The sequence below is a fragment of the Marmota marmota genome, unplaced genomic scaffold, assembly GCF_001458135.2.
Source record: "Marmota marmota marmota unplaced genomic scaffold, marMar, whole genome shotgun sequence".
NCBI lineage: Eukaryota > Metazoa > Chordata > Mammalia > Rodentia > Sciuridae > Marmota > Marmota marmota.
In genome coordinates this window covers 5075060-5099316 of record NW_026000316.1, presented here as the reverse complement: position 1 = coordinate 5099316, position 24257 = coordinate 5075060, and the positions used below count along the sequence as shown (strand labels likewise).

Below are 24257 nucleotides of genomic sequence, written 5' to 3'. Positions count from 1 at the left end.
AATGTTAATCTTCTTCTCCTGCTCTTCGTCCCTACTCTGATCTTAGTTACTCTTCTTATATCAAAGAAGACATTTGGCATTTGTTTTTTAAGGATTGGCTAGCTTCACTTAGCATAATCTGCTCTAATGCCATCCATTTCCCTGCAAATTCTATGATTTTGTCATTTTTTAATTCAGAGTAATACTCCATTGTGTATAAATGCCACAATAGGGATCTTTTAAACCTATTGATTAAGAAAATAAGTGTGAGGATTGTATGAAATTGGTATGAGACTGTAGACTGGCAAAATTTTAACTTCTTGTAGTTTTCAGACTGGGGCATGCAGTGAATATTTCCATTCATTGTTGTGAAAAGTGAGTTGGTTGAGCAAAAATATTATTTCAGAATTATGATACAATTGTCTACTTGCTGTTGTTACTTGTTGAATAAGAGATGGGTAGATAAATTGCAGGAATTAAACATCTACTGTATCTGTTAACAAAAAAAAGGGGGGGTGCTGGGGATGTAGCTCAAGTGGTAGCACACTCGCCTGGCATGCGTGGGGCACTGGGTTCGATCCTCAGCACCACATTAAAAAAAAAAAAAGATGTTGTGTCCGCCGAAAACTAAAAAATAAATATTAAAAATTCTCTCTCTTTCTTTCTCTCTCTCTCAAACAAAAAGTCTAGTCAGTGACTATTGCACAAAGTATGGGAGCTAGAGTGTGAAATTATATTTCTTCTTCTGTAATTTGTTATTAGCAAAACCAAGAATAGCACATTTTGGTTGACGCTCACTAAATTCAGGCACTCTGTTAGGCACTTGGCTTACATGGTGTTTCCAGTGTGGAAGAGATAGACACACATGATAGCTTCTACTGGAATATGTTAGATACTATAATAGTGAATATAGCCACAGTACTATAAGCAAATAGAGTTTCTGTATATGCTGTAAGCCTTTTTCAGACTTTTAACATTTATTATTTAATGGAATTTATTAAAATTCAAAAATTAAAAAATATTTATAATTTCTATATTGTGGAGGTATTTCTTAAAAAGTCAAATAATATGAAACTCTAGGGAACCAATTTCTCATTATTAACACATTGTTTTTTTAAAAAATCTATGTACTCTAATGATATAACTTCTACCCAGTGGGGGAAATTGGCTTCGATACTCAGTATAAACTTAGGGTAATTAGTATGAACTTGGGAAAAGGGAATCTAGCTAGAGTCTTAATTCAGGAGAATACATTTATAGTGTAGGAAAATAACAGTTATGACTGGGTATGTCTAGAATGTGAAGCTATGAGTTATTAGTCTAGTGAATGTGTTGATGGTGTTTCTCTCCTAGTCTTTTCCCTGAACTACTTATATAGTTATAGCAAGGTGATGAAGCTAAGGAACTGTGATGAGATAATGAGTTCTGGAAGTAACCCCATGTATATTAGAAATTAAGCTAAAAACTAGTAGCTATTAGATAAATGTATTTAATGACTTTTTAAAATTAATCTGCAACCTGGGAGTAACAGTTAGGAAGGAATACCTTGGAATTAGTGAATGCTTTACACTGATTTAATTATTTAACATTCTAATTGGAGATTATATTGTTTTCCATTTTAATAAGTGTTTTCACTTGGTTTTTGAGATATGATATTCTGATATATCTTTCAGTTTGTTTTATATATTTTGTGAAATTGAATATGAATATCTTAACTAGGGAAATTAATAAGATGATTTTTTAGTGTTCATTCTTTGGGTTAAAAGAACTGGGTAATCTTAATCCTAATGCCTGAATTTTAAGTTTAGACATCAGCAAAACTTCATATAATTTAGGTCCATATTCTCTTTATGTCATGAGCACCAGCAGTGGAATTTTCTTTTAAATGATGATGAGGAGGATGTTGCAATATATATGATACAATTTTACCTGTCAGTTCTTTAAACACTTTAAGATCTGCTTACACAGATCAAGTATGTTTAAGTGCCTAGTACTGCAAACATTTTAGATGGTAAAGTATTTATAGATTTATATATTTTATGCAGTATTTACTTTTAAGTGTTTAAAATATAACTTGTTTGTTTAAAGTTGTTTCTCTTTTTTAATAGGGTGGTCTGAAAAACAGCAAGCATGAATGTACCCTGTCTTCACAAGAATATGTTCATGAATTACGATCTGGTATTTCAGATGAGAAACTTCTTAACTGCCTAGAATCCCTGAGGGTTTCATTAACCAGCAATCCTGTCAGGTAGGTGGTTCTTATGATTTTAGTATGATTCATACAATTCATGCTATATGTTATTGTTTGGGAACATAATCAGTTATATTAACCTCAAGATTTTGCTCTGATATTAACTAATACAATAGCAATGTCTGAGCATTAATTTGTAAACATTTAAAAATATATCTAGTTAATCTGGTCTTTAATAATGTGTAATTTTTAAGGGTTCATATATTACTTGAATATTTAATTATTCTTTATTGTATAAAACAGAGATAGAAATTAAATATCCACATTTACGTGGAAAGCTGTTTGTGTATTCAGATAATGATTGTTACATATTTATTTATAAAACAAATTAAGTATATTTAACTCTAGAATTTTATTCACTTTAAACCTGAGAGTTATATATAATTTCATATCCTTTAACAATTTTACATATACTATTCACATATTTCTGTAATTTTGAGATAGAAATGAAATTATTTTAACCAATAGAAGAAATGAGACAGAAAATATTAACAAACTATTTAAAACTTTACACATTTAGGCTTTTACATAGCTCAAAATTATTTTTAAGGAACAGGGTACTTACCAGTGATGGATTGTAGAAACTATTATTCCTTTATTAGCCATATAAAGCCTTTAAATTAATATCCAAATTAAAATATATATAAAGAAAAATATATTGCATTGTAACATTGCAAAAAAATTTAAGATCTGCTTACACAGTTGCTGGAATCTTGAGTTAAGAATTTACTAGATAAGAGTATACAAAAACATGATTTTATTCATGTTTTTCTTAATATTCAATAGGATCAAGTCTTGTACCTTTTTGATCTGTACACAGAGCCTTGAAAATAATTTAGAGCTCAGTCATTCAGTTTGGATATATTTATAAATTCAGATGTATCAGTAATTAAAATATTAGTGCATTTTGCAAAATAATTGGAAAAAATTTATGACAAAATTTTAAAAGACTGTGATAAAATATGCATTTTTTGGAGTATGATAATTGTTCATAGGTGCCTATCTTGCTCTTTCTTTCATAATGCTTTTAGTAAATGATTTGAGCAGCTGGTGTGAGTTGAGAACAGTAACCACCATGTACCCCCACTCCTACCCAATATACCTGCAGCACCCTATATTAGTACTCAGCACTTAGGTGCTCCAAAATTTTCTATTGAACAGTAGATTGGTTGAGTACATAAATATTTTAATAAGTGACTATGGAAGTTGTGGCATTCAGAAATAAATGGGGAAATTAATGAAATTCATTTTTTATAAAAAGAATTGGGAAAGCTTGAAATTATGTGTGCATCTTTTAAAATGCAGAACAATAAGGAGCCACATATCCCCAAAGGGTTAATAAAACAAGCAGGTGCCTGGCAGGCCCTGATTGGCTGGAGGCAGCTGCATTCCAGTAGTTGATTGGCTCTGAAAGTAGTGTGGTGTGGCTGTGTTGTACATTCCATTGTTGCCCCAGGTAGATCTCCTAGGCAGCCTGTGGAGCAGCCCTGACAAGAGACAAACTGTACCTCCTCTCCTGCTGAAGCTATCTTTAAGATAAAAGTGAGTGTGTTTGGGGGTTATGGCAGTATCTCTGCTTTGGATGGGACCAGTGGAGGTAATGGCCAACAGTCTGAGGGAGGCCTAGCACCTGCTACTTAGATCCTAAGATCCAGGGTCTGAACCCAGAACATTTTACCTTGTTATTTTAACTGGTTGACAATATGTTCAAGATTAGGGGATTCAAGGTTTCCCATGTCTCCATTGTGGGGAAAATCAGATGGGCAGTAGGGCTCCAAACTGTATTTTTTACAAAGTTGATGATATGAACTCAATGCAAGTTGAGGCCAGGTAGTGCTTGGCTCACATACAGCCAAGCAGGGGATGACTGAACTGCTAGTAGGAATATATGCCAAAGTGTTCAGTGTCCTCAAATCATCTGTGGAAGGAAAGAGTTTAAGATATTGAAATTCCTAGTCCTAGCGGGCATGAACCAGTTCATCGTATATATTTTGGAGACCATCAAGACACATGTGATGGTGGATAAGGCTCTCCATGTGTCCTGGGGAATGTGTGTCCTGGTGCAATTAGAAATGGATGATGCCGCTGGGTGTAGTAGCACATGCCTGTAATCCCAGTGACTCAAGAGGCAGAAGCAAGAGGATTGGGAGTTCCAGATCAGTTTCAGCAATTTAAGGAAGCCCTAAGCAACTTATGGAGACACTGTGTCAAAATAAAAAAAATAAACAGGTCCAGGGATATGATTTGGTAGTTAGGCAATCTGGTTAAATTCCCAGTTCCCCCACCCTCACCCCCAAAAAAGGATGATGCCAAGGATTATCCCAAAGATTACTTCAACTTCATCCAGAAGGAGGTGCTGCTTTTGATTCACAAGTGTCCTCTGTAAGAAGGGAAGAAGAGCTTTAGCAAGCTGCATACTGAGCTCTGCAGCCTGAAGCTTCAAGGTTATCAAGCCTTGATCATCAATCAGGTCAGATTGATCATCTGGCCTTTGAGGGTCACATTTATCCCTATGGATCAGGAACATTTTAAATCTGTTGGTTGAAACAGCCAAAATAACTTTTCATTTTCTGAAGACCCTTGCCTCCAGCTGTGAGTAATTTTGACCTGTTGACTTAAAGGAAGTGGAATTTTTCAAAAAGATCTCAACTGGCATCATTTGTCAACTTTTGTAACTGGTTTGAACTTTTTTATGTTTTTCTAATTATATTTGAAGTTCAGAGGGAGATGTAGATGGATAAATTGGGGCTTTTTGCAAGATTTATCAGTAAGATAAAAGAAACACTTGAAGATAGATGAATTTGGGAGATAAAAGCTGTGGAAATAGTTGAAATTTATTATTTAATTGTGTGCAAGTTTCTTTCTCTGAAATAAATAAATATGTGTGTGTGTGTGTGTGTGTGTGTGTGTGTGTGTATATATATATATATATATATATATATATATAATTTTTTTTTTTAAACCAGAAGTCAGGGATTCAGCTAAGAGAAAAAAATTAACTAATTTTTCATTAGACTTATTTTTCATGTTTGGATAGCTTATTATGGCTATTATTACTTCTTAAACATAGTAATTGATTAATTCAAATGTGTTAAAAATAGTAACTTATGAATCAGATGCTCACTTTGTTTATTGAGTGAGTTGCTCTTATACCATAGATTCATGTTTTCTTTAATTAAGATTATGCTATAAATACTTTTATTTATAGCATAATTTATTTATTTAAATAATTTGAATAGATAACATATTACAAACCTGTCATTTAAATTATCAGACATTTTTGAAAACTCTGTCTTCATAAGCATAAGAAATGCTCAACTATAGTTTGTTGAAAAATAGTACTGTCCTGGAGAAAAATGGGAGGCCAGGAAGGATACATTTCGTCATCAGAATTACAGTGCTGAAAGAAATAATCTGAGTGACATTTATCATTTATACAAATGCAGAAACGTAATATCTAAGATTAAGATCTGATGTTTATATCATAATATAGGTCACTATCTTAATTGTGATTTGATTCAACTGGCCAGTGGATGAATAGCCAGTTTTCTTTTTCCTACTCTAGTTGTATACTTCCAGAACTAGGGAAAAAAAAAAAAAAACCGAAGTTGCTTTTGTGCCTGTGAACTGATATATTGAGGTATGTGTACCTGATTATAATGTGGAAAAGCAACCTTTCCCTGTCCTCCCAGGGGAAAAGTCCTCTATGATCCTTTTGGTGTTATTAACTTTACCCTGTTTATTCTTCCTAATGGAGTTATGTGCTTTACTGGGATTCTGCTGTAGGTAAAGGATTGGAAGGGAAGACTAGATGAGGAAGTCTAACTATAATATGAGAGGAAATAACAAGCATTTTTAGGGAGAAAATAATTGCCGCACTGTTTTATGTACATACAATTTGGGACATGGTAGATGTGTCTTAATTTTAAAGACTCATTGTAAACTACCTACCTGGCCTGCATACTTTTCCAATTTTGTTTAGCCTGGAAATGACTTGGCAGACACTTCTCTTCCTCCTTGGTCCTGACCTGTATGTGAGCCAAAATTTGGAGAATAAGAGACATATTCTGGAAAAATACTATGGATGGTTTTGGGCAAGAAAATCTAAGCATGACAAACCTGAAAAACATAATTCATGATTATAATCCACTTATAGTTTTTTTTTCCTGTGGCTCATAGGCATATGGGATATAGTTATATATATTGAAGTGGATTCTAAATTAACTATAAATAAATTTAAAATTATTGTCAATTTTATTTATTATTACAGTTTATTATTACTGTTGTCATAATTATTTTTGATTGTTTTATACTTTTACCTACTAAATGTAGCAATATTTTGAGTATAATCTAAGAAATATAAATTCTTTCATTTTGGTAGTTAAATTTTGAACTTATCTGCTGATTTATTGGGGATGATACTACTAGTAATTCAGATGCCATATGAAATATATTTAAATTTGCCATTACATGATAAATTAATTTTTTAACCAATAAGAGTTAATTTTCTTAGGCAAACTCTTAAATTGAATCAGTTCCAGAAATACTACTTAATATTGTATATGGCCTGCTTTTACATATCACATGGGTATCCTATAAAGAATAACAAAATAAATTTCCCTCATCCAAATAAGACTTGTTCATATGGAGCTTACACTCTAGTAAGGGAAATCAGACAATATTTTTAAAAAGGATACCTAAAATGTGATACATGCTGTGGAAGGGATGTTGCTATTTTATGTCAGATGGTCAGCGGAGGCCTCCCTGATTTTAATGACATTGGGAAGAAGTGTAAAAAAGTGCAGGAATGTGTAAGAGCAAATACTGGAGATGGGAGCATGCTTTGGCATGTTCCAGAAATGTCAAAGAGACTATAGTATGTAAAGTCATATAATGTAGAGTTTGGAAGCCACTGGAAGAACTGTAGTTTTTATTCTGAGTGAGCTGGGAAGCTGTTGGAATTTTTGAGGAGAGGAATGACATGACCTAGCCTACATTTTTAAAGGATAACTCTGGATAAAGGAGGGAAGCTATGTTATACATTGTAGCAAGGGAGCTACAAATCCCACAGGAATTCTAGGGCCAGCTTAGTGTAGCTGTGCTTCATAGAGGCTAAGATAGAAGGTTGTTTAATATCAGAGGATAGTACCAGAACTCAGTTATTTTTGTCATGAGCCTTCCTCAATCAGCCACAGAAATTCATGGCACATCACTTTGAAATTCCAGTGTTAACATGGACTCTCTATGAATTGGCTTGTTTTTCTCATATTTATCTGCCTGACCTTCTGATTTGTATTGCCCAGTTCAAAAGTCTGAAGAGAAGATACTGGTCCTTATTGTTTCTGCTTAGGCAAAACTTTCCATGCCAGGCCACCTAGCAGGCCAGATTAAATGCTTGTACATGGGTCAGGTGCCTATCCATAATCAAATCAGTTTTGCCCTTGGTGAGGGTGTGGGAATCAAGATGATGAAGTTCAGAATTTATCCATCTAGGACTCTTCCCTGGGAAGGTGGTTTATGGGGAATGCTCCTGCTAAGAAGGGTTTATAAGCTTGTTAGGCACCAGGTAATAAGGCAACTTTGATAAGAGGAGAGGGAAAGTTACTTTGTAGAGAAATTCTTGAAGTTGAAAAAAATTATCTTTTTTTTTCATTGTATATATTCTACATGAATGTATATTTTAGCATAAAAGTTGTGGCATTACAAGTTGAGTAAGTGAAATGCTGTTGCTGCCAAGTATTTGTTGTGTGCCTGTATCTATATGTGTGGGTTTTAAAGAGAGGAGAAAAAAGCAGGGAACACACTAGTTTCTTTTCCATTCAGTTTCCTGAAAATTCTTTTCAAAGTTTAGCAAATTTACCTCTATGAAGTGACCCTCCTTGGCCTTTTTATCTACCATTCTAATTGGGTCCAAAATTCCTTTTTCTTTCTTCTGATAAGGGGATATTTTCCTCAACATACTTCTCAAAAAGAAAAAAATAAATAAATTAAAAAAAGAAAATCAACAGCAGAAATAAAAAACTGGTGGTGGTGGGGAATGTGTTTATGTAATGTGGTTAATTATGTTCTGAAAGTGCAGTGTTGGATTTTTCTCTTTGGAATTCACCATGAACATAGGCTTTGAATTTACATAAAGCTTGTAGAATTCTGTGCTACAGAATAGAAACTTATTTAACTTATTAACACAAAATTTCCAAACATGATTTTATTAAAAATTAAAAAGAACCCTAACTTTTTATTCCTTGAAAAACCTCTACATGTATTACTACCAGATTCAAATCTACCATAAACCATAAGACTTTGCTCTCTAGCTAACTTCCACTTCAGAACTCATAATCTCCCATACAGAAACAACAAATAAGCAACCAAACCAACATATCAAACAGCTAATTAATCTTCCTACTGGACAGAAACAAATATGTAAGTGAAGGCAATGGAGCAACAACACAAAAGTCAGAAAAAGTCAAAACCAATATAAGAATTAATCCAATAATAAAAATAATTTATATAAGAAAGAAGTTTAACAGAAAATAAAGAAAATTAACAATGGAAACGTAAATCACCTCAGCGTTCAGTGTTTTTTTTAATGCTTTATTTATTATTCTTGTACATTACATTAGAATGTATTTTCATGTATTATATATTCATGGAATATAACCTCCAGTTCTTGTGGTTGTACATGACATGCAGTTACACTGTTCATGTATTCATGTATGAACATAGGAAAGTGATGTCCACTTCATTCTACTGTCTTTCCTACTCTTATCCCTCTTCCCATTTTCCTTTGTCTACTCTAATGAACTTGTATTCACCACCCCTCATTGTGTGTTAGCATCTATATATCATTGAGAACATATTCAGCCTTTGGTTTTTTGGGGATTAGCTTATTTCACTGGCAGGATAGTCTCTAGTTCCATCCATAATTTTATTCTTCTTTATGGCTGATTAATATTTCATTGTGTATGTATACCATATTCTCCTGTATCCATTCATCTGTTGAAGGGCATCTAGGTTGGGTCCATAGCTTAGCTACTGTTAATTGAGCTGCTATAAACATTGATGTGGCCACGTCACTATAGTATGTTGATTTTAAGTCCTTTGGGTATATCCTGAGAAGTGGGATAATTAAGTCAAATTGTGGTTCCATTCCAAGCTTTCTGAGGAATCTCCATACTGTGTTACAGATTGGCTGCACCCAGGAGCCATGTATTTAGTGTTATTTATATAACTGTAAAAATTTGCCTGAAATTAAACAGAAATCATTGACTATAATTTTTTAAATTTCTTTTTTAGTGTAAATTTTTTTATTTATATATGACAGCAGAATGCATTACAATTCATGTTACATATATAGAGTATACTTTTTCATATCTCTGGTTGTATACATAGTATATTCACACCAATTTTTGTCTTTATACATGTACTTTGGATAGTAATGTCCATCACATTTCACCATCATTAATTACCCCATGCCTCCTCCTTTCCCCTCCAATCCCTCTACCCTATATGGAGTTCATGTATTCTTCAAATGCTGAATGTTTTCTTTGATATAAGGGGACTGATTTTTTAAAAAAAATCTTAGGGTTTCTATAACATTCACCACAAACTGGTGTGGTAAATGTAAATGTATGAAATTTATTGTTGGAATTTTAAAACAAAAATTTGATTTTTCACAGTTTAGGTAGCCAGATGTGTGAGTCAAGATGCCAGGTAGCTTCCTCCAAATACTTTAGGGAGGATCCTTGCCTGTGTCTTTTCACTTGTGGCAATCCTTGGCTTGTGGCATCATAGCTCCAGTGTGGGCCTCCATCATCAATCACATGGTCTTCTCTATGTGCCTGTGTCATCTTTCTGTCATTTTAAAAAATATTTATTTTTTAGTTGTAGTTGTACACAATATCTTTATTTTATTTATTTATTTTTATGTGGTGCTGAGGATCAAACCCAGGGTTTTGCAAGTACTAGACGAGCGCTCTACCACTGAGCCACAACCCCAGCCCTACCATTTTTGTCTTTTATAAGGACATTATAACTGCATTTAGGGCCTACCATGATACAATATAAATGTTACCTTGATTCTTACCTTAATTATATTTATCCTATTTCTGAATGAAGTCATATTCTGAGGCTCTGGGTGGATACTGTTCAACCCACTGCAATTATGCAAATGAATATTATCCTTAAAAGTATTGACATAACAAAATTAAGCTACATTCTATCTAGGTAACAGCATTAACTAGTTCAAAATAGCTGGAAAAGTATACTTATGTATGTGTGAAATTAATTAATGAAATTAAAAAATTGCCTTATAAAGTAAAATATTCAGTAGTACTAAACTCTGAGAGGTAGAGTGTTATATGATAGTCACAGTGGGATACCAGTTCTGAGATCTGAATTCCAGTTCTTGATCACTTGCTCCATGTGTTGACCTTAGTCTAGTCAGTGGATCTCTTTGAGTCTTAGTTTATCCATATGTAAATGAGATTGAAGCCTTCTAGCCATAAACCTCTAGGTTCTTTATTCTCATTTCCTTAATTCCAATTCTTTTGTATTAGAATTAGAAGATTAGAATATGAGAATTATTTTGAAGAATGAGAAAACAAGTTTCCCCACAAGGCTAGAAGATTTCCTAGCATTCTATTCTTCTGCTGTATTTATACACATATTATTTAACCCCAGACAGATAGTTATAATTTCCTTTAAATATTGAAGAAACCAGTTTCTAAAATTGTTGATTAACTATTTTTCAAGCTTGATATTAATTTTAACTCAGTCATTTGCCCTCTCATTATCCTTACCACAATTTTAATTGATTTCTTCTTGTTTAGCCACTAGTAAAATAAAAAAAAATAAGTACATGTACATACACAGATACACATACTAATAACTTTACTCATTTTGCAATATAAAATGTGGAGTCATGACTTTCAAATTCATATGGTATTTAATCTCTCCTAATAAAGGCTTTAAAAATCTTTTCATTATATTATTTTTACCTAAAGGCAAATATTTAAAATCACTTTTATAAACCATCATCAATTGGCCATATCCCAAATCACTTCCTTACTATACATTCCCATAACATTTATTTTCTACTGTATATATTTACCTGTACCTGCATATGCTCTAAAATAGTTTTATACATATATGTCTGCTTTTCTCATTTAGATTTTAGTGTCTTCTGGGGAACGGGCCCTCTTTCCCTCTTATTTGTTTTGTGATGGCTGATACTGTGTAATTTATATACAATAATGTGTGATTTGATGTGGATATTGACCCACTATCAGTAACAACCTATGCTTCTCCAGCAGTGAGAATGAATTTGCATTAATCTGGCACTATTTTGTGGCTACGCATTTTTAGCTATAATCAGAGCAAAAGAATGGAGCTAACTTCCTCCACATAGGAATGAAATGTATTGGTTTGATTTGAACCATATTCATAAGCTACAGACAGCATAGCATGCTTTACACAATAGTCCTTTTACAGTTTCATGGTGAATTAATGAAATTAAATGTTTAGAACTCTATTTAATGCCCTAAAAATCCATGTGCTTTGACTATAAAATAAATCCCAATCTGCCATCACAAATTGCATTAGAATTCACATACCATGGTCTGTCTGTGGTTTAGAATGAGAACTACATTATTTACAGGTTTTTATTCCTACTCCTTTACTAAAGTTTATGAAAGGAAGCAGTGCCTATTGAGAAATGACCAGTGAGTTTGGATGATTTTATTCCCAGCCAAGCCCTTACAGGATGTATAGGTATTGGGCAATGCATTTTATGAAGATTCAAAGAAATGTGCAGCAATAAATCATTGTCACTAAGGTTTCTCAACATATGACAAAAACGGCAAATACCAGTTTGAAGAATAGTATCAGAGAGTTGTGATTGCATAGAATTCTTTTCAGAGTGTTGCTGAAATTGCCTTACAGCTTGAGGGCTATTTTACCCCACTAGGAAACTGTTTTTTTTCCTGGTTTGTTTTGGATATAGTTATCTGCCAAACTCATGGCTCAGTGTCTGTGTTCACTCCCTGTGATGTTAGTATTCTTAGTCAATGTTTCCAAGCAGGTGAAAATATAGAAAATATCTTTTTAAGTTTATAAATATGTAGTTATTTGTATTACCTCTGGAATATTTGCTTTTACTTGATGTTTTCTCATCTCCCTTTAGACTTAAATGTATTTTTTAGCATATTAACAAATATGCATTTCACCATAATCATCGTAATGAAAATAGCTGAATCTTGACAGCAATACAAATTAGAAATAAAAGCACTTTCCCAATTATGAGTGCTAATAACTATTTAAACAGTCTGTATTAAACTTATTAAAAGCTTGGCAACACAGCCAACACTACTTAGAGAGTTAATATAATGGTAGGTGCAGATCAATACTCTTTAGAACGTTTTACAGGGGACTACCTATGCAAAATGGAATAATGAGGCCAATTTTTTTATGATGCAGAAATGTGAACAGGACTTAATATTGTGAGTACATCTCATAAGGCAGTATTATGAGCAGTATTACTAAAGCAAGATTTTAATATTGGTATTTTGAATTTGTTTGCTTTAACTTTGAATTGCATAAATAATTTTTGAGTACCACTATTACATTTATACATAGTGTAGAAAATTCATTGCAGTTATGTCATTTTATATGCCTTCTTTCAAAATGTTGATCAACAATTTCAATTAATATCAACTATATCCAAGCTAATTTTATTAAACTGCTACCATAAGTATTAAAGCAACCTTGAAGTTTTAATCCATATACTATTAGCTTAAAGACAGAGTTTTGACTTAGGCACCCTTGATATTATGCCTTACAATAAAAGCAAACTAGATTTATGTGTCCTGTATTATTTTTTTAAAAGAATTAGGCACAGAAAATACTGTCCGATTTTTGAAGTATTGCTTTAGGGGGGAGAAAATGTTATAGACATTAAGATAAATAGTGGCTCTCATGTTGACATTTATTTTATTACAATATGGCATATGTAAGCTCCACCAAGGCAACAGATGTTTTTATTTAAAAGATGTATTTTAAGTTAGAGGACCAATTTACATATAAAAAACATCTAAAATATTTGGTAACTTGTAACTTGACACACAGTTATATATGTATATAAAATCTATTAGCAGAGTCTAGGCACACTAATTAAATGGATCCCTTAATAGTTGGTTAACTTCATTTTAACTATTTTGGATATGTTGATTGCATTTTCTCTACATTCAAAATTAGTCTTTGGAAGAAAATGCTTATGCATTTATGTCACTTGAAATATTTTGAGTTATATGAATTTAACTAAATGCCTTGGACACATACTAGAGTCATGCCCCCTCCCATACTGAGAATTTGGTAATTGAACCCAGGGGCACTTTACCACTGAGCCATAATCCTAGAATGACTGACTATCTGTCTGTCTGTCTGTCTATCTATCTATCTGTCTGTCTGTCTGTCTGTCTATCTATTTGACAGGATCTCACTAAGTTGCTGAGGGAGGGGGCACTTTACCATTGAGCTATATTTCTAGACTATTTATTTATTTATTCATTTATTAGACAGGCTCTCACTAAGTTGCTGAGGGTTCTGCCAAGTTGCTGAGGCTGGCCTTGAACTTGGAATCCTCTTACTTCAGCCTTGTGCACCTGGTAGGGCTTCAAAAAATTATCTTTTTATGAAACTATTACTAAAACAATTGAAACTTACAATAAGATACAATATCCCATTACTGGTAAGACCAGGATAAAAATACAAGCTCTAAGTGACTAAGGAGGGAAGGTTGTACATACCAAAAAGCCTAGGATTATGCCAGGTAATGATACGACTATAAAGTTGTCTCAAGTTTTCATGTATTCAAGGGAGGAAGAAAGGCAAATATTGAGAAACATAGCTGTTACCTGACAAATGATAGTGAACTTTTTTCCCCCTTAGGAGGGACATTCTTCCCAGTTGTGAACTCAGAGAATTTTATTTTGTGGCTCTTTAATGAGGGATATTGAACGACATAGTAGACTGAGTCCTTGATATTCTTTCATAAAGTACAGAGGATCTCTATGAATGTCCATTTCATACATGAGCCTGTGACTTAAAAGAAAAAAAAATCAAGGTCATGATATTTCTACAAAGACCTAGAGTAATAGTATTGGTATGCAGTTTTCTAGTAAACGAACCTGCTACTAGGTTGTACTGTACTTGAGAAATGCCCCTGAGGCTCTCCTTCTGGAATATCTATCATCTCAGCTGGACTTTTTATAGGAGCTGGATAGCAGACAATTCACAATTAAGATGCCAGGTAGCACCTGGAAAGCAGGTATTCTATATGTTTGATTGAAAGAAGATCCATGTGCACTAGATAACAGTATTTGCTCTATGACCCCAGCTGTTTGACTGGCGTTAGATAATGGACAGCTAATTTGGAGAGATTTCCCACCTGGTCAGCAAAACTCTAGGTGTATAACTTCTCAAATCAGGAAGTTTAAACCTGAAAATCTTCTATAGAGATGGAGTCCATGTAGGTTGATTACAGAAGACAGCATAATTTATGGTGAACTTTTAAAACTAAATTGACATCCAATAAGATAGTTTAGTAGCTTGCCATTTAAATGTGAAATTCAAGACTTCTTAAAACCCCAATCAATCCACTTCTAATTGTTAGATCTGTTCTGGAGAATTTATTGTTCTTAACACTCTGTGTATTGACTCCATTCGTCTGTATTTTGGAGGATATTGCCTGAGTAGGTTTTTTATGTGGTTTTTATATCATACCTCCCTAGATACCAACTTCCAAGAGTTTCATGGAGATCCTTTGTTAAATTTGTGCATTCAACAATTCATTCATCATACATTATTGAAAACTGGAGTGGTATAAACAGATTTTCAAAAATTGAGTTATCATAAATTTTCATATGTGCATGAATGTTTGTCAAAGAATAAGAATACCCTGAAGTAGATTCACCACTAAAACTATTAAACATGTAATGAAATTTTCGTTGATATAGAAAGTTTAAGAATTTGTAGTGCCTTTGAGATCAGCATTATTAATATCAACTAAAATACCACAATATTTTAAATGTTTGTGGTATTGGATATTGACCTGGGGGTATTCTCTGACCTTATGACATATTTTTCATTTTAAAAACTTATCTATTTATTCATAATTTCTTTCTCCTGACAGGATTGTGTTAAGTTGTTTGTAGGCTTTTAAGATAATTTAATTATCTGCTATTATTTTTTCTAACTTCATATTGACACATTCTAACTATACATATGTATGTTACATTTCAGTACATATATACAATATGTAATGATCAGATCAGGGTAATTGACATATCCATCACTCCAAACATTTATCGTTTCTTGGGAACATTCAAAATCCTCTTTAGTATCTATCATGAAATATGAACTTAATTTTTGTCAACCGTAATTCTCCCACTGTGCTATAGAACATTAGAAATTATTCCTTCTGATTTGTTCTACTATTTTTTTATTATTTCAACATGTAGATAATAATAATTTACATGTAGAAATCATGTCTTTTAATTTGATGATGACCATAGTTTGACTCCAAGCATTAAGCTTCATGAATTTCTCAACTCTTTCAAATGAACTTGAAAAATTGGAGTAATAAAAGGTAAGAATAAACAGGTTTAGAGAATTCATTTCAAGGAGCTGGAATAAATTGCATATACAGTTTTTTTTTTCTTTTTCAATATATGACTGGAAATTTCTGAAACATCAATATGAAGGATGGTAGATAAATATATCAAATAGTGGGGCTGAGATTGTAGCTCAGTAGTAGAGCACTTGGCTAGCACATGTGAGGCACTGGGTTCAATCCTCAGCACCACATAAAAATAAATAAGAATAAAGGTATTAAAATATACATTAAATAGTACAATGGATATACAAGTACCATGTTGAGTACATACTATGGAGGTATTTATGAGCATGGTGCTAGACATTGTAGTCTGCAAGCTCACAACAGATTTGTAATCAGATAATAGCATTTAAGTATTTATAGAAACAATCCTCAGTCTATTCTCTATCTTCTTAGAGAGACCATCCATCCATTCAAGATTTTTGCTTTCACTGTGTGTGTATGGTTTGGAGTCATCTTTCATACTCTTGTGTTTATCACATTTGCCCATTTTTTAAAATTTGTGATATCTCTTGTAGCTTTTACATTTTCATTACCAGTACTTTAGTTCAGGTCTCACTCTACATAGAAACATGGATGAACAGAGGAACTGGTTTGTTTAACAAAAAGAGGTCACTGGGTTTATTGGAAATTCAGTATAACCAAAATCAATAGGGCAAAAAGCACAAATGGATAGTGAAGTAAGGAAGTTAGCAGGAAGCAACCTTAAGAAGACTGACCACCTTATTCCTGTTGGGCAGAGAAGTGAGTAAAGATTAACCAAGGACTATTATTCCCAAATTAAAGTCAGTGTTCCATTTTTTTCCCCATGTGCTTCCTATTATGTGTATTTTGTCAAGTTAAATATTTCATTGATATGTTTCCATCCCATAATAATGAATTGTAGTATAAAAGGGCTCTGTTGTCTATGCTGACCAACTAAATGTTTTATATTTGTTGGTGTGCAGGAAACAAAATATGTTTTTAGACATGTCCAATGTTTTTTATTATCTTAAAATTTCCTTGCCTTCATGGTGAAACCTAACGTCAATAATTAAAAGGTAAAAAGCAAATACCTCACTGGAATTGCTTTCAATTATGGTTATATCCATTGTCAATTTAAAACAATATCATTTAACTTTTATCCACTAGTCAGGAATGAAAGGAAAAGAATCAATAAACTTATATACATTAGTGGATAATTTTTATTTTATTGATAGTAAAGTTGAATCTGAGGCAGGGAAGAAAGAAGTTCTGGATTCCGATCATGGACTTGTTATTAGGAATCTCTGTGATGTATGACAAGCCACTAAACTTTAGTTTCTTTTTCTGTAAGATGGGGTAACATATTTGATTTTATAACCAGTAAAGCTAGACTCTTCAGGGTGCATTTTTCCATGGAAGTTTGTAACTGAGGACAAAGCCATGCCATTAATTTAAACTTTTAGTTGTTTATTTTGATATCTAGTTGTTCCAATAAAGAAAAAGTCCCTGTCATTTTGAAGAAGGCCAAAGTTCTTTCAGCAGTTAAAACTTCACACTTTTTAGAGCACACTTATATTTTCTGAAAGTCTTTATTAGCATAAATGCTTATCTTTCAGCAGTAGCTGTGTCTTTAGGTATTTCTGAAATAATTGCAAACCAGGATGAATACCACAGAGGCTAATGCCTCTTTCTTAGGGACTTTATATCTTTATATTGTATTTAGTGATATAAAGGTTTTTTCTATGTGTTTTAATATACTTGGTAGTTTTGTTCTGATTTTATTGCTTCAGATGGTTTAAATCATTGTGATAGAGAAAAATGATGAGTAGGTTTGGCTTAATTTGTCTTAGATAGCCTTAACAATTCCCAAGTTGTTGAATATGTGGTTATTTAGGATTTTGAATATTCATTGTTCAAAATTATGTTTTGAAAAATTTTATTGACATGGATATATTAAGATATTTATGTTTTTCAAAAGATACAAATTTCATTTAGATAGGAGGAATAAGCTCAAGAGATCTATTGTATATCTTGGGGACTATCATAAATAGCAGTATATTGTACACTTGAAAAATGCTAGGAAAGTAGATTTTAAATGTTCTCACCACAAAAATTGGTAAGGGTGTGAAGTAATTCGTAGGTTAATTAGCTGAATTAAGCCATTCCAAAATGTATGCTGCCATCCAACATCTTTTTCAATCCCATAAATATATGCAATTGTTTTCAGTTAAAAATTAAATGTAATGAATGAAGAAAAGGTATTTACCATGAATATAATGAATGAAGAAAAGGTATTTACCATGTATGTGCTACCAGAACAACACATAGTCTCCACAGTATCTTTCTCAGTTATAGGCAGAAATGATTTAAAAATACATGAAAATAAACAAGAGAAGACTAAAGCAATTACCATTACAGATCACATTCTGAGAAATAGAAATTTTAACTTGCCAATTTTTTTTTGACATCCAGAGTAAGAATCCAAGGAAATAGTTCTTTTACATTTGGTTTCAGTTGTCCTGTGCTAAAAATATCTGTGAACATTAAATTTCTTTGATCTTTGTCTGTGTAGCTATCACACGCTATAATGAGTCTTTAATTATATGTTTTTGGCACTGCACCTGGTAGGTGAGAAGGACTGTTGCATTTCTGTTGTTCAGTCATCAAATAGCAATTACCCTTCAACTCTCCTTATCCCTGTTACCATGCAGGAAGATTTATTTAACTTCTCTGCTGCCCATCAGAATTAGATAGCATAACATACAAATTGGATTAGAAAAAAAAATATGTACAGGTATATGTGCTAATGTCTCTGTTTTCGTCTTGCATTCAAAGAATTTCTTACTTACCTTATTCATTACAGATAAACTCAATGTCAGCTCTGTTTCATTTCCAGGGCTTACAGATTAGGAATGTGATTTCTTGGAGTAAGTTCACTTTAATAAAATTCCACTAAACTAAAAGAAATTGGATGTCCTGTGGAGTACATGATAGAATTTTAACTGTATTACTTAGCTTAGGAAAATAAACCAATACATTTTTCTTGTGGAAGTTAACATTTTATTATAGGTTTGATTCGTTATATCACTAAGAAGGCAGCTTTAGTAAGTGTCCTAACATAGTTATATTTACAATTTCAGATGTAAAATGTGGCTGGCTTTTGCTTGACTATTTGGAATGGCCTTTCTTCTTGCCTCGTCCTATTGACTATATATTGAAGATTTTCATTTTTATTCACATTTTTAATAATTTTTCCATCAGTAGTATAGAGTAAGACCTTTTCATACAAAAATTTTTAAGGGAAGGTGGGAAGGAAAATATTATTGTGTAGCTTATAAGACATTTGTACAGATTCAGACTTAAGCCATTTCTTAGACTATTTTCAAATTAATTTAGGCAACTTAAGAAATTGATTTTAATGAATATGAAATTTTTATCCTTTGCTAGAGAATTTTTACTTAAATTATCTCCATAGGGTTGGGGAGACAGCTCAGTGGTTAAGCATTTGCCTAGCATGTGTGAGGATCTGGGTTTGATTCCAAGTACTGGGGGAAAAAAAGTGCATCTCAACTCTTGTCCTAAGGATATTTTTCTACGTAACTGGAGCATTTACCATTTCTTTTGTAAATATGGAAAATGGATTTGTTTATATATAATATAAACAACTGGAAATAATGCATATTTTATCTTTGTAAGTGGCTCTTAAAATATATACGAATAGCATGAAACAGAGCAGAAATTTTCAATGCAGCCAGAGAAAAAGATGGTGTTTTTAAGAAAATTATAATCTATCATAGCATTGAAGTCAGAACCACCAAGAAGTAGAGCTGGAGAATTGACACATTCAATCTGCCTATGTATCAGGTGAAATAAGTGGTCAGTCGAATGTCATGCTTCAAAGACTTATGCACAAGTGTCTAGAAGTGGTAGCATTACATCAAGTAGGTATTTATAATTGGTTAGAGATAGTTCTCACATTAATCCACCAGTGGATTATTTGCAAGGATATTCAAATATTCAGTGCTATTGTATTTTGGTACTGTGTTTACTTTCATGTAGACAAACCTGAGTGAATATATATATTTGTATTGGATTAAGACCAAGTCAATCATAATATATAGAAATCCCTCTTGTTGTGTTTCTCTTAATTTTTTAATTAATGAATGTGTATGTTGATAGTAGAACTGTCTGTGGTGTTGATTGAGGCTGAAAAAATTGTGTAATGATGCCAAAAATATGAAGTTTTTTTTTGGCTACCCTTTGGGCTACCCTTGTAGCCATCTGTGGATTGAATGTGCAGTATTGTTTATGAAGGGTTACACATTGGCTTTAATTACCTAAGGATTTTTTTATTTTCCCAAGTACACATAACTAAGGATTGGTTTTAATTGCATTGAAAAACATTACATTGGCAACATTGGTATTAAAATGAGATTTTTTCAGTAAAAACAAAAACAAAAACACCATTTACAATAAACCTTTAAAGTTTCCTCAGCTTTTTGAATTAGTTCTTTCATGTGTTATAATTTTTTACCAACTTTCTGAATTTCCCCAAGAAACTCCAGACTATCAATTCATTTTATTTGATGTTCCTGTGATTTGAGTTGTAGTATGAGATTACACATGGGAATTGAAGACCATTAGAGAGAAATAAAATCTTTTGTACAGAACACATAACCCTCTATACTAGCCTTTAGCACTGCACAAACAGTGATAAAGGGATGACATGACAAATATTGGACTCCTTCACATGAGACCAATAGCATTTACAGCTTATGGGACTCAGTATAGAATTTTCTAATATTAGCTTTAACCATTTTGAAAGATAGACGTTAATCTGAACAATCTAATCGGAAGTGAACATGCAGTTACTATGGCTTACTGTGTCTGTATTGTGTATAAGGTACTGAAGTAATTTGTCCCCCTATCTTTAAGTTATATTACATTAAATATAACTGAATAATTCAGAGTTCAAATTTCTAATTTACAGATAGAAGGTTGAGGTTTGGGGAAATGGAACGGTTTTGTCCTTTACATGGATCTGAAGGGAACAGAATTTCACTCACTCCTTTAATAGAATAGGTACATTGCAGCGTTTTTCTCATTTTGTTTTGCTCTGGAGAACTATGGAGGGAAGAATCTTGCTTTCTCTTGGATTTCGGATTAAATGAATCCTCTGATACTTTCATGAAATGTAAGATTTTCTTTCCTTTGATAATGCTGATCAGTGTTAAGTGGGCCCTTTAAAAATAATGACCTCAGAAATTCTGAAAGCTAGGGAGATATTTCTGTCTTCAAACTTTAGTGTATTTTGATATAATTCTCACTGTCAAATTGTGCATGAACTATAAATTCTCTCTGTCTCTATTTTTTGCTCCTTTTTCACCCCCGCACCATTATGATTTCTGTGACTATTCTAATGTAAACTGGTCAGCACTAAATATAGTTAGAATTAAATATACACAAAAGTAAATAACAAATTAAAGAAAGTACATCAGGCAATAAGAGTTCCAAATATTTCAGTTATGAAGTTTATTTGTCTGACAGTGAATAGATGAAGTCTAGTATGGTTTTAGAGTCCTCTGCATATTTCATAAAAATTAAAATACTTTGTACTGAGTTAAGTGTTAATATTGTTAAAAAAGATTCTTATCTGAGTGTGGTGACACACACCTGTAATCCTTGCAACTGAGGAGGCTAAAGGAGGAGGAATGGCTAAAGCAGTTCATGGCCAGCCTGGGAAACTTAGTGAGACCCTGTCTTAAAATAAAAGAGGGGTAGGAATGTAACTAAGTTGACAGAATATTTGCCTAGCATAAATAAAGCCCTGAATTCAATTCCCAGCACCACAGGGGCTTAATAAAAATATTCTTTAATGCATGTCTAAAATTTATACTGGTCTTTGGATTAGAATATTCAAAGAGTTTGCATTTTGGATTTTTAACATTTTGGAAAGTATTTTAATACTAGCTTCATTGTGCTGTTTCACATACATTATTATTCCATTTAATAGTCACAAAGAGTTTATGGGCACTATTCTCATCCCTAGATTATAATAAAAAACAAGGTTAAGTTGTTTAAGTAATGATCAAAATAACACAGCTAGAATTCCTAGAGATGGGATTAGAACCTAGATCAGTTTTTCTCTAAAGTTTATGAATTTGTCATAGCACCATGTGGGCTCACAGCATAGTTCATTGATGGATGATGGAATATTTTTTTGATCCTCAGTAAGCTTAGATTCTAATACTGTAGCTGCTTTCTATATCTGATAGATACAGTCAAACCTTTTGGTATAACAATAAAAGACTTTTTTACTGAGAGTAATTCTTGTTCCTAAGATATTCATACTGGCTTCCTTTTCGGATCTAATCCTGGTCTCCTTCTTACTTGTACATTAATTCTCCTGGTCTTTCTATTGTTTTTGTTTAGGTGGTTCATTCGTCCTACCTGGTTCCCTGACAAGTGGCCATCTAATAGCAGCTTGCATATCAAGATGATTCTCTAACCTAATAGCATAAAATTAACAATATGTATGTTAATACAATAATGTCTCAGAAATTGAGATTGTAGTTTTATAGCCCCACTCCCCCCCGCAAAAAAAAAAAAAATCTAAGCTCTATTTTGACTCTATTTTTTTCTGATAAACTTCTTTTCCTAAATCCTGACTGGAAATTTTAGCTGCAGTCACAAGATATCTTAGCAGTATTTGCTAGACTTCTTAACGAAACTCGGGTCTTCAAAGATAATAAAAACATGGATTATAACGTAATTAGCCTATCTAAAGAATTGAACTAAGCTATATAAATAAATATAAGTGTGTGTCTAGGCATAGATATATAGATATAAAATCAATGCAGTTCTGTAGCAATCATAAATTGTTCTTCATTGAGTTATTGGTGAGATCATTAGCCAGATATTTTTATAGAAAACAGTGTAGTGCTCTTGTTTTAGTAATTTCTAATGATGTGGTTGAAAGAAGTAAGGTCTTGGGAGTCCAATATGGGTTTAGATTCTAAAACTGTAGCTAATTTCTTATTGACTGATGTTTTCCAAGTTACTTAACTGCTTTACTTATCAAGTTTCTTTACCTGAAAGCTGTTTTTAGAATGGCTGAATTTAAAAAGACTTTCAATATCAAGTACAGACAAGGATTTGAAGAATTTGGAACTGTAACACTTTGCTGAAGTAGTGTCAAATAGAATGGCTAACTTGGAAAGCAGTTTTTTTAAAAGTTAAACATGTACTTACCATCAGACCAAGGAATTTCACCGCCAAGTATTGTCTGGAGAAAAAATAAACATATGCTTACACAAATACTTCTATGTGGATGTTTATAGCAGTTTTATTCATAATTATTAAAACCTGGAAACAACTGAAATGTATATCAACTAATATTAGTAGATAAACAAATGGTGGTATATCCATATAATAGCAAGGAATGGACTGCTGAGACATTCAACAAAATTGTTGGCTATTATAATTTTTATGCTGAGTGATTCTAGTGCCATGTTTAATGAAAAAAAGCAAATAAAAATATTTATGCTATGTTAAATAAACCTGACATAAAAATGTGCAAACTGAATCATTCCATTTATAATGACATCTGGAAAAAGCAGAACTATAAGGACATAAATCAGGTAAGTAGTTACCAAGGGGTGAGATAGAGAAAGGGTATTGACTACAAAGGAGAATTGGGCAATATTTTGGGATGATGGAAATATTCTGTATCTTGTGTTGGTGATTATATGACTGTAAAATTTGTCAAAATGTTGAATTTTACAGTGTATAAATCATCTCAGTAGAAAGGAAAGAAAAATGTTTTATATTTCAGGGTAATTATGGAAATTATAAAAGATCATTCTTCTTCCCCATGTTGTCTTCTGTTTGGTTCTTCCTTATTCTCTGCTTCTTCTATGTTTCTCAAATTTAAGATCTGTGATGAATTGCTCTTTCTTATTTCAGGGCTATTATGCTACAACAAAATTTAGGTCTGTCTGTCTTGATCTGCAGTCCCCATGTTGGACTTTAAATGAAGTCATCAACTTTATTTTTAAAGTTCTGGATGTCAATTAGTATTGAATAACTCAGAGCAGACATTTTTATACTTTTTTTTTTTTCATTTTAAATTTTTTTTTTAATTTTTTATTGTGGGTTGTTCAAAACGTTACAAATTTCTTGGCATATCATATTTGACACTTTGATTCAAGTGGGTTATGAACTCCCACCTTCACCCCATACACAGATTGCAGAATCACATCAGTTACACATCCATTGATTTACAAATTGCCATCCTAGTGTCTGTTGTGCTCCGCTGCCTTTCCCATCCTCCACCCTCCCCCCTCCCCACCTCTCCCCTCCCCTCCCCTCCTCTCTCTCTACCTCCTCCACTGT

The 24257-nt window shown here is 32.7% G+C and overlaps 1 protein-coding gene across 10 annotated transcripts in view; it reads left to right on the top strand.

Annotated features, from left to right (window-relative positions):
* The window catches only part of Diaph2 (diaphanous related formin 2), an 831690-nt gene that overhangs the window by 202797 nt on the left and 604636 nt on the right, over positions 1 to 24257 (top strand). For all 10 annotated transcript variants that reach the window (XM_048797310.1, XM_048797302.1, XM_048797304.1 and 7 more), the window contains one exon: positions 2088 to 2227. In XM_048797310.1, the coding sequence (XP_048653267.1) occupies positions 2088 to 2227 (140 nt within the window). The remainder of the gene's footprint in view (positions 1 to 2087; positions 2228 to 24257) is intronic.